This window comes from Pygoscelis adeliae, unplaced genomic scaffold (genome assembly GCF_000699105.1).
Source record: "Pygoscelis adeliae isolate BGI_AS28 unplaced genomic scaffold, ASM69910v1 Scaffold456, whole genome shotgun sequence".
NCBI classification, from domain to species: Eukaryota; Metazoa; Chordata; class Aves; order Sphenisciformes; family Spheniscidae; genus Pygoscelis; species Pygoscelis adeliae.
This window is the reverse complement of record NW_008825007.1, coordinates 366,089-382,763: the sequence shown is the minus strand read 5'-3', so window position 1 is coordinate 382,763 and position 16,675 is coordinate 366,089. Positions and strand designations below refer to the sequence as shown.

At 40.1% G+C, this 16,675-nt stretch overlaps 1 protein-coding gene across 3 annotated transcripts in view; it reads right to left on the bottom strand.

Annotated features, from left to right (window-relative positions):
* Nucleotides 1-1,201: 1,201 nt before the first annotated feature.
* Nucleotides 1,202-16,675, bottom strand: part of USP22 (ubiquitin specific peptidase 22) — a 72,515-nt gene continuing 57,041 nt past the window's right edge. For 2 of the 3 annotated variants that reach the window (XM_009326193.1, XM_009326195.1), the window contains 7 exons: nucleotides 14,686-14,791; nucleotides 12,848-13,006; nucleotides 10,488-10,614; nucleotides 7,586-7,677; nucleotides 6,058-6,120; nucleotides 3,971-4,120; nucleotides 1,202-2,106 (listed from right to left, as the gene is read on the bottom strand). In XM_009326193.1, coding sequence (XP_009324468.1) covers nucleotides 2,064-2,106; nucleotides 3,971-4,120; nucleotides 6,058-6,120; nucleotides 7,586-7,677; nucleotides 10,488-10,614; nucleotides 12,848-13,006; nucleotides 14,686-14,791 — 740 coding nt within the window. In that variant the 3' untranslated portion in view covers nucleotides 1,202-2,063. The remainder of the gene's footprint in view (nucleotides 2,107-3,970; nucleotides 4,121-6,057; nucleotides 6,121-7,585; nucleotides 7,678-10,487; nucleotides 10,615-12,847; nucleotides 13,007-14,685; nucleotides 14,792-16,675) is intronic. The other variant, XM_009326194.1, reaches the window with a different exon arrangement.

Genomic DNA, 16,675 nt, shown 5'->3' with positions numbered 1-16,675 from the left:
CCCAATTACAACCGAAAATGATTTCAAGCATGACGATATGGAAAGACAGGTTACAAAACCAGAGTTACGCTATCGCTTCTGCAGAAATCAGGCTGCCTAGGTAACTCCCATGCTGTACGGTACGTTTTCTATGTCTGATTTGGTATTCGGGGTGCTTCAATTAACTGCCCCCTCTGCCTTCTCTGTTGCAAGCTGTCGCAGAAATCTCGATGTACCAAACCGCCTTGAACTCTTCCAGTTTGTGTACAAATCGAACACAATTCCACCGTCCTTTTGTTCAGCTGCTCTTGCAAGATGCTCATTTAAAAAACAAACAAACCCACTTCCCTTGTTTTCCTCCTATTTCTTCTGTTAATCAGATCACTTTCCACCTCTGTCTCAGGTAGGTTAGACACCTGTAACTTATTTCTAGAGCACAGTATCTAAAAGGTTAGAGCCATCCATGTTTTTAACCACACTGTGGTTAAAAGCGTGGCTGGCTGGATACATAGGCAGAGCTTAGTGACCTTTTGGTGTGGCTCTCACACCAATTTGTACAGTGCCTAACTCTTACACATAGCTCCCTATAGGTTCCATAAGGAAGGGAGAACAAAGCTATTCTTGCTTGTTTAAGCTCTACGTTCTGAACGGTTTCTCTCACGGGCTGCAATCCAAGGCACAGCCCAGCCTCCTGAGAGGAAGATCCAGCACACCAGCGGTTACTGCTGGTGTCTCGACAAGCCAACGAGCTGCTTTTAAAAGACAGCGGCGGAGGGGGAGAAAAGGAGCAAAACTGCATTTGTGACAAAAGCGAGAATAAGCTGGTGCACCGAGCGCTGCAAGCTAAGGACGCCGATACGGAGGCTGTGATTCTGCAAGGAGGAGAGGAGTACGTGAGGAGTTAATACATGTGGGAGGATACAAGGAACCAATACCAGCCTAGCACATACCAGGAAAATGTGTTGTTTACTTAAAAACGGAGTGCACTGCAGAAGTGCTCAATAGCGGTGGATCTATCGCTCGATGCTGCCCCCAGCAGCAACCGTTTCTAACAGATGGTACATTTTTCAGTGCTGAGGCTCTTTCAAGTGTCATATACATGCGCCTTTGGAAGGCAGCAGGGGGGGGGAAAACAAACCAAAACCAGCAACAACAAAACAAACAATTTTGAGAAATTCAAACTTATTCACAAGATTTAAAAAAAGAACCAAGACCACTCTTACAGTATAAACACGCCAATTCATTCATTTTTACTGATGGTTGCATTTATGAATTTCATTCTCGTGAAAAAAGGGAATAAAAGGAAAAAAATTAAGAAAATAGCTATTTATAGAAAACAAAACAAAAAAGGGCTCAAACAGAAAAGAATCTGTGCTGATGCTTTTGATGAGCAGTCCGATGGCATTAAACATTACCTGTGCAAGCAGGCATGCTTGAAAACCTGTCTTAGTACTGTAGCTTCAGTTCCACAATCCAGGATTTCTTTTATGGTTGTTGAAAAAAAAGAGCCTAATAGTTTCATACTGTATTTATTTAATAACTAAAATTCACAAATAAAAAGATACTTGCAAAGTCCTTTAGTTGTGTCATCCCCTCCTCCTCCACTCTACTGCTTTCAGACCCATATGCATAAAAAATGGGCTTGGATTTTTAATTTTAACTGTTATATGATTGGTCGTTGGAGCTGAAGCACCAAATGGAGAAGATGCTTTATGGAGATGAGGGTATAACCCCTTGCCTTCCCACACACATTTTGGAGGAACATAGGAGATGTACCAGTGCCCGGACTCCTCTGCTCCCATTTCCCCCACCCAGAGCATTCCTTTCATTTTATATTTCCTCTGTTAAGTGACTGACTGTAGCCTCTTTTTTTCCCCCTTTCTGTCCTTGCGGGACTGCATACACGTTGGACATTGTTCATTTCTTACTCCGCCAGGCTTTGAGTCAGTGTCAAGTAGGTCCTGTTACAGCTCAGTGCTAGTTGTTTTTTAATGGGTCTTTTCATTTCAGGTAGGTTTGTGTGTCGATTCAGAAGGCTTGCTTATTTTCTTCCTTGTTTATATCTGACAAGCTGCTGGATAAGGCTATTCATACTCCAGGAACTGTTTGTGATAGAACAGCAAATATCTGCAAGAAAGCAGAGGTACAATTTCAGCTTTCTGCTAAGCATTGGAGCAGATTAGTATTTCCATTGATGAGATCACAAAAAATGAGGACTGTTAATTTTGTTTTTCTTTTCAATTTTAAGCGATTCCAGGGACACGCCAGTTCCCTACAGTAACCATGGATGAGAAGGAGGGAAGCCAGCTGAAATAATTTTACCAGCAACTCGGGAAACTGAACAGTTGTACATCAAACAGCCAAACCTTCTTGTTGTACAATCTACTTAGAACCTGAAGGCTCCGGAAGATTGGACCGTGTCGGTGCCCAGAGAGGCAGCATCCATTTAACACTAGCATGACACGAAATACAACAGAGGTCCTTTAAGATGCCACTGTTGCTTTAGAGTCATACTACCGAAGCATCAGAGACTTAGGATTATTGCAAACTGTCTGCCATTTACTGTTACAGAAGCAAAACGAAGAACCAGGCATGTGGGTAAAACCTCATGTGTCCCAATCAAATCCAACTCAAATAATCTAATGTCTCAATCTGTACTCAAATCTGGTGTTTTAATAGGATGAAATTCTTCCTGTCCTTAATTACTTTATGCGTACCGCTACATAACGGAGCCCAGCCCTCAAGCAGTTACATGTCAGAGGGAAGTGGACTCATCTCTACATACTCTTTACACACCACACACTGACAGGGTCACTGCATGACTCTTAAAATGCTTCAAAGCACTTTTGAGACTTTCCAATTATCATCATTCCACCTCACGCCCTATGGAGCTTCCCTTGTACAATGCAGATCTATTTAGTGTCAGCCTTTATCTGAACCAGGGAAAATGGATCAGAGCTCAGACCAGCCTTTAATGAGACGGATGGGCAGCAGTTGCGTTGCGTATCCTCTCCTCCTTGCCTGCGGCAGTTTCTTCCACAGACATACCCCATCTGAGGACCAGAGCTAGCCGCTTGTTATCGAAGAAAAACAAACTCATTTTTCTGCTCACCTCAAAGCACAAGTTACTTTGTCAAACCATTTAACACTAAAATTCAGATATTATAGATTTTTTTACTTCCTGCTTGAAGTTCAAAAAGTGAAAAAATGGGAAAATCTGTTAAAAAATTACAAACTGAGCATCTGTGCCTGCAGCAATCCATGGAAATGTCAGGAATAATTAAAACAAGAACAACAAAGGCTTATCTTTCCAGTACCATAGTTGAAAACGCAAAATGAAGACTTCAGATTTTAAGTTACCTTATTCTTGAAACATATACCAGTCCCCAATGCTTCCGTCAAACGAGGAACACCAAGATGCTTCCCTTGCAAACTACTGCTCTGCACTCCCAATCCTTGTCTAGTGCAAATATCTGAAACCGTAATCTCAGTCTGAAATCAATTTAAAGCCATGAGCTAAGAAACAGCTCACGTTCTATACCTGCCTCCCATATAGCCTCGCCACTCTGGTTCACAGGATTTTCTTAATGGCTTTTCTTCAAATCTTTTACACTCATAATAATCCAAAGGTTCTGCAGACAAAGACTGGATTGTGTCATGGAAGTAAATACTGCTCCTACACTGGACATTCGTATCCCTTTGGTTTTCAGAGTCCCTTCCATTAGGAAGCAAGAGTTTGGACATACGCGCTGGTTACAGACACTGCAGAGTCAGCTGATGTCCCTCATCCTTCCCTCCTTCTTCCTTCAACAAATCCAGGATTACAAAGCAACATTCTGAAGCACTGACACATACACAGAGAGAGACATTTGATATTCAAAGAGAGAAATTAAGTCTTCTCTATGATGAAAGGGTCTTTTAACTGAAAGTAAGGAAAACCCAACAAAGGTCAAAATTCCCCTTCCTTTCTCCTTTCCAGTTCTCAACTTACCCTTCACTGTCTAGCACATCCTTAATGCTAGCCTTGGTGATAATGGCATCATCACACTTGAACCACTGGTCCTTGTGCTGCCGGATGAAGCTGGTATAGTGCCCACTCTCCAAGGTTCCCTGGTGATTAACTACTGCAAACAAGGAATACCTGGTACAGAAAAGTTAATGAATAAGTGGATCAAAAGGGTAAAAACAACTGACATTTTAGACAGGCAGAAGCTTGTGTTCATAAACGCGTATAGAAATAGTAAAGGATCTGATCCATCAATAAAACTCCAGCTCTTAACATTAACTGGGAAGAGGGCACCCTTGCCCAGGGAAAAGAACCACATTTTTCTTTTTCTGTCTTGCTATTACTGCAACACTCCAGTCTGATGACAGCTGTCAGCTTTACCAATACTGGCTTCCAAATATTTTTCTTCTAAAATAGATCAATATTGATGCATTCCTGAAGGGGACCACTGATTATCTAGTCTGACCTTCTATTTCCCTGAATTAGTTACTCTAGTGAACCAGAAAAATGCATTTAAGGGATGGGGAAGGACGTAATCTTAAATATAGCTAATCTTAAATATTTCTAGTGATAAATTGCTGTACTGATTGTCCTTAATCTGGAAACTCTGTACCTGTTTTGAAATACTGAACATATTCAGCCTCAACTTCCAGCTTTCAGATGCTGCTGTGCATTTTGCCTGCTAGCCTGAAAACTAGCAGACACATCTCTGTTCCAAAGAAGGATGCTGACAGACTGATCAAGTTGCTCTTAATGTTTTTTCCTCCTCTTTTCTTAAAAAGGAGAAGACTGAAGTCCTTGGCTCTTTTGTTCCAAAGTAAGATTTTGTTTCCAGTCTTAAATATACTTGCGGCTCTTTTTCAAATGTTCTCCACTCTCTTTAACTCTTTCTTAAAATGCTATCCTCAAACTGGGATACAAACACAGCTGCACAACGGTGAAACAACCTCACTAATCTCACTTGATATTGTTCTACTTATGTTCAAAATTCACAGAGCTCTTTTGACACAGTGGTGCCGCAACAAGGCACCTATTCAGTTGACTGTCCACAGAGCCACTGATTTATAAAGTCACCCTCTTCCTAGGGGAGTCCTTTAATCCAGCTAGGATGGACACCATTCTTTAGTCCTAGATGGAGGATTCTAAGATGGCCCCAGCTGTTTACTGGCATGCAGCTTACTAAGCAGCCCAGATGTCTCTGCTCTCATTACCTAACCCTCTTCATCGTTAACAACTTCTCCAACTTAAGTCATGTGCAAACCTCAAAAGTTGATCAGCTGTGTTTTCTTTCAGATCTTTGCTAACACTATTAAACACCATACATCTTATGAATTAATCGCTACAGGACCACACATAACACCTGCCGGGTATCTGCTTGTATGACAACTGCACCAAGACCTAGTTAGCTAGTTTTTAAATCTATTGTGTGATTCCAGTTTCTTAATGAAACTTTTAGTGCCAAATGAAATGCCTTGAAGAATTGAAATACACATCATCAGCACATGACTGTAGCAAACAAACTTGTAGCCTTATAAAAAAAGAAAAAAAAGAGAAGGTATCTGTGACCATCTCTATTCCCATACAGCTATGGATATTGCTTTCAATTACACTCCCTTTACAGTCTTGAGCAAGTCCCGTATCAGCCCGTCATTTATTCTGACTGGAATCAATACCCAACCAAGAAACCCCAGAATTACTGGGGTCATCTACTGGTGACTCTGAGTGTCCCAAAAACTTTCTTTCGGTCCTCTGGAACTCCCTTTGCTATTGCAATAGAAATAGGATTATTTAAAGGAAACACCCATCCCTTTTAATACTGTAAGCATAGCTTTAAATTTTGCTTGTAGACCGATTGCTGGGGTTATCACCTTCAGATCTGAAAGTCAGCTGCCACAAAGCCACGAAAAGGTAGGCAATTGTAGTGCACGAAGCTTTATTCTGCAACAGTTCAGACTTACTGTGCTGTCAAATATGGTAATGCACTTCGCACTGCAGGATATACATCAGACTGTATATCTCCTTCTAGAAGCCAGCTACCTTTCACAATAGGAGTCATGGAATGTACCACTTACTTATTATCATTGTTTAGACTATCCGTCGGCTGCTGGTATTGCCCGTTCATTCTGCTCTCTTTACTGCAACACACACACAAAAATCCAGTCACTTAAAGCAGTGGCTTCCCAAACCAAGGAAATAGGTTTTACATGACACAGCCTGTTTGCCAAATCCAGGTCCTTATTCAAAAGCACAATGCTGCTTAGCAGCAGAGAAGGGCTGCTGATTAGGATGCTAACGATGCTTTATTTGTTCTCACAGCAATGCTACACAAGAAACACCATTTCTCCTCCCGGTCAAGGCTTCAGTGCTGCAAACGCAGATCTGTTTACGTCAAGTGTCCTATCCAGAAAACAGGTTAGGAAAAGATTTGTATTTTAAACCTGGAAAAATATCTAATTACATCAATCCTTTATCCTGTGATGGGTCAATCATCCTGGCTCTGACTTGTAAATTCATTTTGTGTTTTGACAGCAGCAATAGGATTATGCTGTTGATTTCACAGCCGATGAAATTCAGATTACTGAGTTATGCCTGCTGATTATCCCATCTATATTCCATTATGCTTGATACCTTTCATCAGTAGAGCCTGTTCTATCCAGGGAGAATTCACCACAGAGCAACAGGGAAGTCTCAAAATCTCCAGAATATACTGGAATAAACCATATATTCTTAATGTAACACTATTCAACAGAGCTTCAGGGCTCTCTTTTCTCTCCTGGCAGAAGCATCTACTTTTCTCCAGGGGCTGGGCAGTGGGAGGGGGCGAAGCTTGAAATTACTAGTAAAATTTTAGCATCAAATAGAGCCCCTGTGTTAAGAGATGCCATGTTTTGGGGCTTTCTGCATTGCTTCAGATATAAATTAAACCTGAATATCCTCTTGTTTATTTGAATGGAACACCTGACAAATACTCGTTAACTGAGCTGATTAAACTCCTTTCATAAAGGTGTCATGTCTTTCACAAACCTCGGAGGTGGGAGAAGTCTTACTGTTTCTGTTTAAATACCAATTAGAAATACCTATTTTAATCTGGACTATGTTTTTTCTTCTTGCAGCATTCTCTAAACAGAAGTTGAAGGTACAAAACAAAAAAAACCTAGATTTGCATGTGTGCAGGAATAAAGAGGAAGAATTTTTATAACTTCAGAAATACTAGGTTAGGCATTAGGTTATGCCTAGTCTGCCTAATTACACAAGATGACTGGTGGGTGGGCACTCAGATGATGGGACCAAAGCAGAGATCTGAAGGCACGATGTACCTGAGTCTATAAATTTAACATGCAACCAGAAACATAACACACATTAATAAAAAAAATTAACGTTTAAATATAAAACCTTTTCTGGCACACAAAACTCAATAGTTTATCTAAAAATTGGTTTAGAAAAGATGCACATTTCAAGGAGAAGCTTACAGCAGAAGTATCATTATACATACTGTTCTAACACCTTGATTCAAGGATGTTCCATGTTTCATGATGCACATGTATGAACTGGTAAACAGTTCTGTCCAGGTCTTTGGGGGATTTTGAACTTGGTACACACCTGGAAGCCATGAATGGTGTCATGTCCAGCTCCAGCGGAAATGAGACATACGTAGTGATCTTCCGCCTCAGTTTGGCTGAGTGTTCAAAACGCTGGAGACAAAGTGGAAGAATTTTTTTTTTTCTTTAGAGAAAGGCTAAATTTTCTGTCTTTTATAAATGTCCTAAGCTTAGGAACAATGACATGAAAGCGTATTAGCAGTCAGTAGCCAGGGACACCCCCAGATTTTTTCCACCGACTAGTTGGACTGGGATCTCCCATGTAAATGCCAAAACATTTCTACCAGGAAAATAAACCGCAATTTGTGGAGGAAAAATACAGTATTCATTAGATTGTTTACCTTAATATCTCTACACACAAACTTATTCCCAACTGATATTAAGAAAAAAATATATTAAACAGAGACAGCGCACACAGCCTTTCCCAAACCAGTGTTCATTTGTACTACACACTATTCAAATATATGGCTGCTGCCTACACTAGCACACAAAACTGGTGTCAATGAGAGCTTGCCATCAGATTCACATACTTAATCCACCCATCCAGTCATCTCAAGCGACAGGAGCCAAGCCTACACAGGAATAACAATTCAAATTAAGGCAAAAATGGAATATGATAATAAAAAAGCCTTGTCCCTCCGCTAAAAGGAGCCTCCAATACCCACTATTCTCTCATCTTCTCAACTGAAGATTAAATGGAAACAGGAACAAATAACAGAAAGAGATGAATGAGTTTCTATTTAAAGGCAGCTTCTCTCCCTATTTCTCAGAAAATCTGCTCTATTTACACTTCAGGTTAATTGTTTTCCAATTGTGGTGCCATAACAATTCCCTAGCAACAGATCCAGACGTGAAACGCTGAGGCTTCTGTTATCTTCTGTGTTTCTTTTTTGCTTTAACACATGAAATGAAATTTGCATGGACAGGACAACACAATCACTTAGGAAAAGTAATTTATTTTCAAAAAAATCTTCACTCCTTCTGGATAACAGAAATACTGAACCAAGTGTAAGAAAGGGGTTGAGCACTTTCACATTGCCTTGCCCAAAGAGCAGAATCACCTAGGCATATCTTGCCAACTACTCTGCAATAATAAAATAAAAATAAAATGAGCCCAACACCCCCAAAACTCCCCCCAAAAGCCAAGCAGCCAGCCAAGCACTCCTGAAACCTCAAGTCAGTCATGCAAGAATGCTCTTCAGGATGACCACAAACAGCCAAAGAAGAACAAAGGAACTGTGCTACTGTCTATTCTAGTCAGGCTATATCTTTGGCACATCACATTGCATATCATCCTGGTTAATACTCAAGATGCAACTGAAGAACTGCTGGTATATGAGGGTGAACATCTGAAGGCATGATTGGCCCAAACAGTCTGAAAAGTCCTGTAAATTACAGGAGAGGCAATTCTTTCCACCTGTTAACACCTTTTTCCAGTAGAAAGCAGAATGAATCTTTTCTCACGAATACAGACCTTCCTATGGCATTCTGTTTTTGTGTCAAGACCTCTGCATTTCATTAACAAGGTTGTGTACAAGCCAGATTTTGAAAATAAATTTTAAATTGCTGCTATGCTGGATATGGAGTTGCTATGTAATTTAACAATTCCAAACTACAATCATTTCTTGAATACAGTCCATGACTTGCTCAGTGAGACCATGACACTATCGTTACACAGATTATTAGGTTTTCCAGTATGAATGTACTGACCTAGCTTAGAGGGCTATTGGAAAATAAACCCGAAAAACTGCCTGCATGCTACAGCAAAGCTCAGCACGCACTTTGCCATGACAGCTACAAGATAAAGGTCTACTTCCAACACTATTAAAGTTACCCAGGTGTTTTGCCAAAGTTCAAAGCCTAGAAGCCATGTAAGAATTGAACAACTCAACGAAGTCTCTGGAGCAAAAGGCCGGAGCGTGTGTTCTTTCAATTCACCGTTCCCCAATTGGAAAGAGAAGTGATACAAGCCTTCGTTTGTACACAGCATATAGGCTGCTGTTTTAAAATCTGTTTCCAGTCACCACGGTGGTAGGTACAATGCTGCTTTTCTTCACGTAGCTTATCTGACATTAGTATCATCATCAGATAAGCAGTTTCTTGAAACACTGGTCATCGTAAGAGCTTAGGCCAGTGATCATCAGTTCCTGCATAGCAACGAGAGGACTTTGTCATTCTGTCCCAGGAGACACTCAAGACGTTAGAGGTCTGCATCTGAAAAGCTCGAGCAGATCAAAGATGCAGTTATATTATTACGGTGGCTGCCTCTACAAAGGCCTGTGGCATCCCTTTTCAAGGACCCTTTGCCTCTTGACACAGAATGACCTTCATCTTCTGCAATAGCTGCCTACTTTGCACCACAGTCATACTCTTTATATTTAAGACATAAAATGTACAGGACTAAACTACCTGAGGGCACCAACTATAACACTATTTCCCATCATTACATCTGACATAATCTGGATTGGAAATGTTGAAAACTACGTCACAGTTGGGAAGATACAAGAAGCCTTCTCCATTGCAACCGATAACTTTTTCATGCTTTTCCTTCAACATGGGAGTTTCTCTGTGGCATTCTTCCAGTGGAAGTGTAGGGTAAAAATTTTACCATGCAGGATGCATGTTATTGAGATTGGTTTCTATGCTGGTTCAGGTATTGTACTAGCCTTCCATTTTGTTTCTAGATTCTGATTAGTTAGGTTCCCACAGACATACTGCAAAGCTACATTATAATGTAATACTATCTTAATAGAAAATCTAGCTGGGCATGCAAGCTGTTCTTTATATTAATTTATATCATAAAAGATTAGTCAGTGAAAGCCAGAAGATTTGTCCAGGAATTTAGTCCATCCTCTCAGAGACAAATACACGTCCTCTGCTCTATCTGCCCCCTGTGAACTTACTTTGAGATGAAAACAGGCCACAATGGGTAACTTCTTCATAGTGAGTTGTTTGGTAGATTCCTGGTAGCTATGGCAACCACTACATTTGATTTTGGCACTGCTTCCTAGATGTTCTGGCCTTGTAAACCTGAAAAAATATTAAAAAGCAAAAGGGATGCACAAAATGATCAGATTATTTTCCACACATGCTGAAAACACTTCTTTTACTTCTATTTGTGGGTCACTGGCACCACAAGAGACAGAGTTCATGGCTTTTAAGTATCATTTTGGAAAAAACCAGCACCTATAATAATGTAAAGTGCTATGGTTCAGATATCCAAATCTGACATTTATCATTGCCTCTACTTGGGAGCATTGCACTGAAATGCATCAGTGTCTGAGAAAGGAGCTAAACGTTAGTTCGTCTCCTACAACAGGACAGCTAATTTTCATACAGAAAGTAAAGATCTTTTGTTTTCAAAACCAAAAACATTGGTATGGAAGTTCTGAAGCAAGATGATATGACTTCTGTGCTCAGCTGCATGCTAGTCTGCAGGACACTCTTCTAGCTTGTAGCCCTCCAGGGCTAGGATCAAAGCTCCGAGAAGAAAGGGCTGTAAACACAAAGTTCTTTTTAAATTACCGATACCTTCCAAGAAAACCCAAGTGCTGACAACTAGAAAAATCTCTTTCAAAATTTTCGACAGAACTGCTCAAGGGAACTATAGGAAGAGATCATTACAGAATAGGGAACTGCTTAGAGAAAATATACTACCTCTATGTTCTCACAGATCTCTCTAGAGAGGAAAATCTCTCACTTTTTCAGAAACTGTCAGTGCAGAAAAGGCTAGCAGAATGGACTGCTAAGTCTTTTCCTCCAAGTTTAGACTTCCACAGGGCAAATAAATCATCTCCCCCGAGGCTGCTTTACAACTAGGATTTTTGAGATGAAATATTTTGAAATGTAATTGAACATTTTACATTAATGCACACACTAAGCACGTGAGGACAACGTGGTATCAGCTCGTCACTAACCCTACCTTGCCCCATTCTGTTTATGGCCAATGCAGCCTCCAGCATTAAACGATCATCACAGCATCCTGGTCTCCCCTCTTGTTTGATTAACAAGATCTCCTTTACCTAGCCTATGTACCACCATTCTCTGGCTTTGGTTTTTGATTTTTTTTTTTTTCCTTCTCTCTTAAGTCTGTAAAAAGGCTTATAAATTTGTTGTTATTGTTGTTAGGAGTGCCTACATCTTTCTGTTTTTTTGTCATATTCCTGCTCAATCCCTCCTCCTTCAAGCCAACTTCAAGTTGCGTGGCCACACTGGTTGACATGAAGTTACACACCTTCCTTGTTTGAATCGAATATTCAACCTGCTTGCTAAGTTTTGGGTAAAAACCTAGACCCATTCTCTTTATCCATTAGAGTTCAACTTCTTTCCAAAATTCATATTCTTTGAGGGTTCTTTGCACCTGGATTTTTTTCCTTCCCTATCATCGTCTCTCTCTAATTCTACTAATCCCCATGTTGAAGAAAATCACCAAAATTTGACCGTTTTTGCCTCTTGATGCATCCCTGCATCAGCAATTTCTCACTTGTACCAATTCCCTTGTTTTGTTAAAATTATTAATCTTAAAAGTATCAAGAAGGTTGGAAATCCAATGTCAGAGGCTATGAATTTTTATTTCAGGACGATGAGCTTTGCCCCAGGCCACAGGCAACCTCTTCCTCAGACAAGTATCTTCGACAAATATTTGCATGTGCCACAAGAGAATGACTTTCAGATCTGCTAAAAGATCCAAGTTAACTGTATATAAAGCCATGACATTCTCTCCAGTTACCAGTTTCCAAGATGCCTAAGTTTCCTGCTTGGAATGATCTTTTCTTTTTGAAAGCTCCATTCCTTTAATTCTTAATGCCATCCCTGCAACTAAGCTGGCAGCAGCTGACCCTCAGCTCCGCTTAGAGCAACATCAGATTCATACTTGGTGTTATAATTTAGACAAATATTAAAAGCATTGTGAGCTCTTTTTATGTGCTTGCTTAGCTGACACAACCAAGAACAGAGACAGACACTGGTGGTTTCGATCATGTAAAACCACATTGCCTGGCAGCAGCCAATGTAAAATTTATTTTCTTTTTGTATTGTATGGCAACTGGTTTTGATTGCTTATTGTTAGGCCTACTGTTGCTCTGAGCCTTCTTTGCCTTCTCACTTTCTCTTATGCAAAAACCTAAAATATGTACAAAAATGCTGTTTGGGCATAATGCCATGACAAAGCATCACTTACTCCCATTGTTCAGCGCCACCTGGAGAACAGAACGAAGCCAAATTCTTTTTACCCCGCCAAAATTGTATTTGTCTCATTTCATACCTTCGCAAGCAGTCTGTGAGAGTGGTGGTGCCTGATACATGGCTTTCCCCATTTACGACACTGCCATCACTCCCCGGACTCAGTGGCCAGAACGGCGTGGAGGAGCCTGGCAAATCCAAACTGATGTCCCAAAATGGGTCTATCGTTGTGGAAACGCCACTATGGAAAAGAAAGCAGTTTAATACATGTTTAAAGGAAGTAAAATTAACAGTCTCTCTCACTTTAGGGTGCACACCAGATACTTACTTTTACGCACTATGGGATCTACATCACCCCTAGAGGGCACTCAAAGATGACAGAAAATATAGTTGCTCCAGAGTGTTTTCCCACAACTGATTGTTTTTCTGAATATTTAAAAGCCATATGTTTTAGAAAATGTGTGTGATGTACTAAATGCAAAACACATGCATTTAATACATTCTCCCACTCACTGGAGCCCTGTGAGTCAAAGTGAACAAGCAGAGTTACTCAGAGATAGAGGTACTGGTCACACTACTGACCAGTATAAACCAGCTAACATCTATGATGATAGCTACGTACAATCCAACTAGTTTAGAAGCATGGTTCTCTGGTCAAGACATGGAAGATGGTGCTTAAGGCTACTTCGATAAAGAGAGCGCCAAATACTTTTGCTATACAGTAGTGCACCGAATTAAGCTTTGCAGTTCATATTAGCATCTCCTACAGCATTTGGAATTTGAGAGGCCAGAGAATAACTGCATCAAGAAGTAGCGCATGTTCTTGATCAGATCTCTCTACAAGACAGCTGAAGACAAGCCAACTGCTAGACTATGGAAAAATCTTCTCAAAGTTTTAACTTGTATTGACACAAATCTTTTCTTCCAGCATTTACATTTTTAAGAGAACTCCAGAACTTCAGGGGTCTGAGCTCCTTGTTTGGAAGCATTTTCTGTTTGTACTCGTTATGCTTATTTTTTGAGTTCTCTCTTCCTCTAAAACTAGTGTCTTTCACCCTGTGATCTCATTAAGCCTACAATATTCTGCCTTTTCTCCAGCTTCATTTGTGCAACTTCTTTTGTTAAAGCTTCATCAGTGCTAATATTGTGTCATAAGACATCAAGCTTTTTATTATCATATAAGGATTCTGTGGCTCTACAAGGCAAAGAACAAAGTTTCATACGTTTTCCTTACAGTAAATCTTCTGCAAATCTCTCCAGGAAACTGAGAATAAAAGCAGATTCAAACAAGCACAGCAAAACAGTCCATCTGCAGGACAGCGTGCGTAATTATAAAGAATGCAAGATGGAACAAAAAACAAGAACTCTGACTTCTGCACTATGGCAACACCAAACATCTTGAAAAAGAAGTCAACTTGCTTCAGTACACAGAATAGAACAACAAATACATTTTTCCTTACTCTTGTAAAACATTCAGTTGCTGGTACCTGAGATTACATTAGTATCAGCCTCTTTGAAACCTCTCCTGATGATACACGAGGTTCCTAACTGAAGGAAAGTACGGTTGCGTATCAGAATTTTCTTCAAATGTAGTGGCAATTACATACTTTCAAAACCAAAGAGATCTTGGAAGTCTTTTCCTCATGAACTTGGAAAAGAACAACCTTTTACACACTAGCAAAACGTTTATGTCCATAAGCCTGTGGTACTTTCCAGGTAGCTTTTTTGGTATGCCTTAATATATGACAGTTAACTAGTAATGGATTGCATTTAGCTGATGCTGTATTTAAACAGTTCTTGTCTTGCTGGAATTTTGCTGGTGTTTTATCGATATTCAAGAAAGAAAAGTTTCAGTACACTGTTGCACTGGAGGGTGTACAGCTTCAAATCAGAGTGCAGAATCAGAAGAAAATTACTTACTGGCAGACTTGACAGGTAACATCAGACTGCAGTCCGCCTGTGAAGATTTGGTCTATGATGCAGTTACAGTGGTTGGGGTTGTTGGCCTTCTTCCCATTATCATCACCTGGAGGAATGCAAACACAAACTCAGAAGTCAAAAATCCTCCCAGGGAACGGTGGTTTGTCTTGGACTGTGTCTCCAGTAACTCTTTATAATGCGAATTTATAAACATACTGCTAGTTCACACAGACAACATGGAACCCTGAAAACGTTGTGCATTAAAGAAAAACAAGGAAACGAGAAGTCCTAGCAAAATATAGAATATAATCAGAAGGTGACTAAATGCAGTTAACTCCTGTAGAGGTGAAGCTTTAAGCCATATCAGCTGTCAGCCAACCCCTTTTTCAGGGAATAGCCCTATCTCCCTTTACAGAGATTTGCTTTGCAATATCTGGTGTAAAGATCAGTTCCTAAGATGAAGGAGTTGCCAAGGTGGTTCATGAAAAAGACCATTTAAACTTCACTTAGAGGGCCACTGTGCAACATTTAGATATAAACAAATGGCCAGCTCTTTACCACAGAACCACTAATTTCTGCTTCGGCAGAGTATTCAATAGCACGTTACTTTCCTAAATGAACACAGAGGAGAAATGTCAGCAGACGCTACTTTTTAATTCTATCCCAGTCAACTTCTGAGAGTGGAGTGAGGGGAGGAGGTTTGTTAAGACCCATTAACCTCCAGCCTGCTGTCTGCATCCTGTCCTTTCAACATAAACATGTACCTTCCGCTCAAGTTTTCACCAGTGAGAAAATGAAAGATGTCCTTATCTGAAGCGGGAAGATAAGTGCTGTGTCTTCCTCCAGCTTCTTCGGAGACACGGCAATTCCTCTAAGTTCCCAAGGGGCACAATGAACGCGTACCCATCTTTTAGGCATTATAAACTGTCATCGCAGTTCTCAGGAGCACAGCAATACAATTTTATGATTTGAGTGCTGAGATTAGGCCAATTCAGCTTTCTTAGACTAACCAGAGCATTAAGTAACCAAAAATTTCTTGGCACAGTTCTCAGCTTTAAAGCGTACTCCTTCCATTCCCCATGGGTGAACTAGGAGTGATGCACTTTTGCTTTGATTTCCAAGACTGTACTGCTTATTTCCTTGGGTAGGATAGATGCAATTGGTTTTGCTTTGTAAACAGAGATGCACATACAAACTATTTCACAGCACCAGCTAATTATTTTGTAAAGTACATCTTAAGATGTCTTCCAATCTCCTACAACAGAAACTGCTAAGACAGAATCAAGTTTTGCCAGATTTCCTAGTATCTTTAACTTACTAGGAAGTATTTCAGTTTCAGAAAATAAATACTAAGATGCTGACTCCTCAAATCAGAGCTATTACTCAAAAATAATTAATTTCTAGTCAAGCATGTCAAAAAAACACCCAAAGAAACTAAAAGCATAGAGCAAAACCCCACCATTTTCTTGTGTCTAAGGTGCTCTAGCTCGAGTCTTCTTGCAGCAGAAAGGAATGAGATTTTTTTTTTCCCCCCCAAATGAAGCTTCAGAAGTTTGTTGCAAAATATTATGTAAACTGACAAAGGTTCCACCTGATACTTAAGTGTGGAAAAGCAGACACAGGTGATACCTACTAAGCTGATATGGGCCACTTCAGTTAATTAGATCCTAAATGCCTCAGAAAAGCTCTCACTCAGCTGCTTGCTTTAGAAACTTTTGTTTGAATTGTCAAGAAAAGCATATTGTTTCCTTAAAACAGCTCTTGAACAAAATGCTCTAAAATTAGATTTCAAATGTACAAAGTTCAAGCTGGGGGTTATCAGACCCAGTCTCAGGCACTTCTTGATGGGAATGCCAGCTAAATCTTACTGAACTTTTTGATGTCTCAATTATGCTAAGCTAATGAATAGGGCATACTGTATAGAGACTGTACAAGACATTCTTCACCTTTAGAAAAAGATCACTTATAAGCTTTAAAGACTACATGGGGA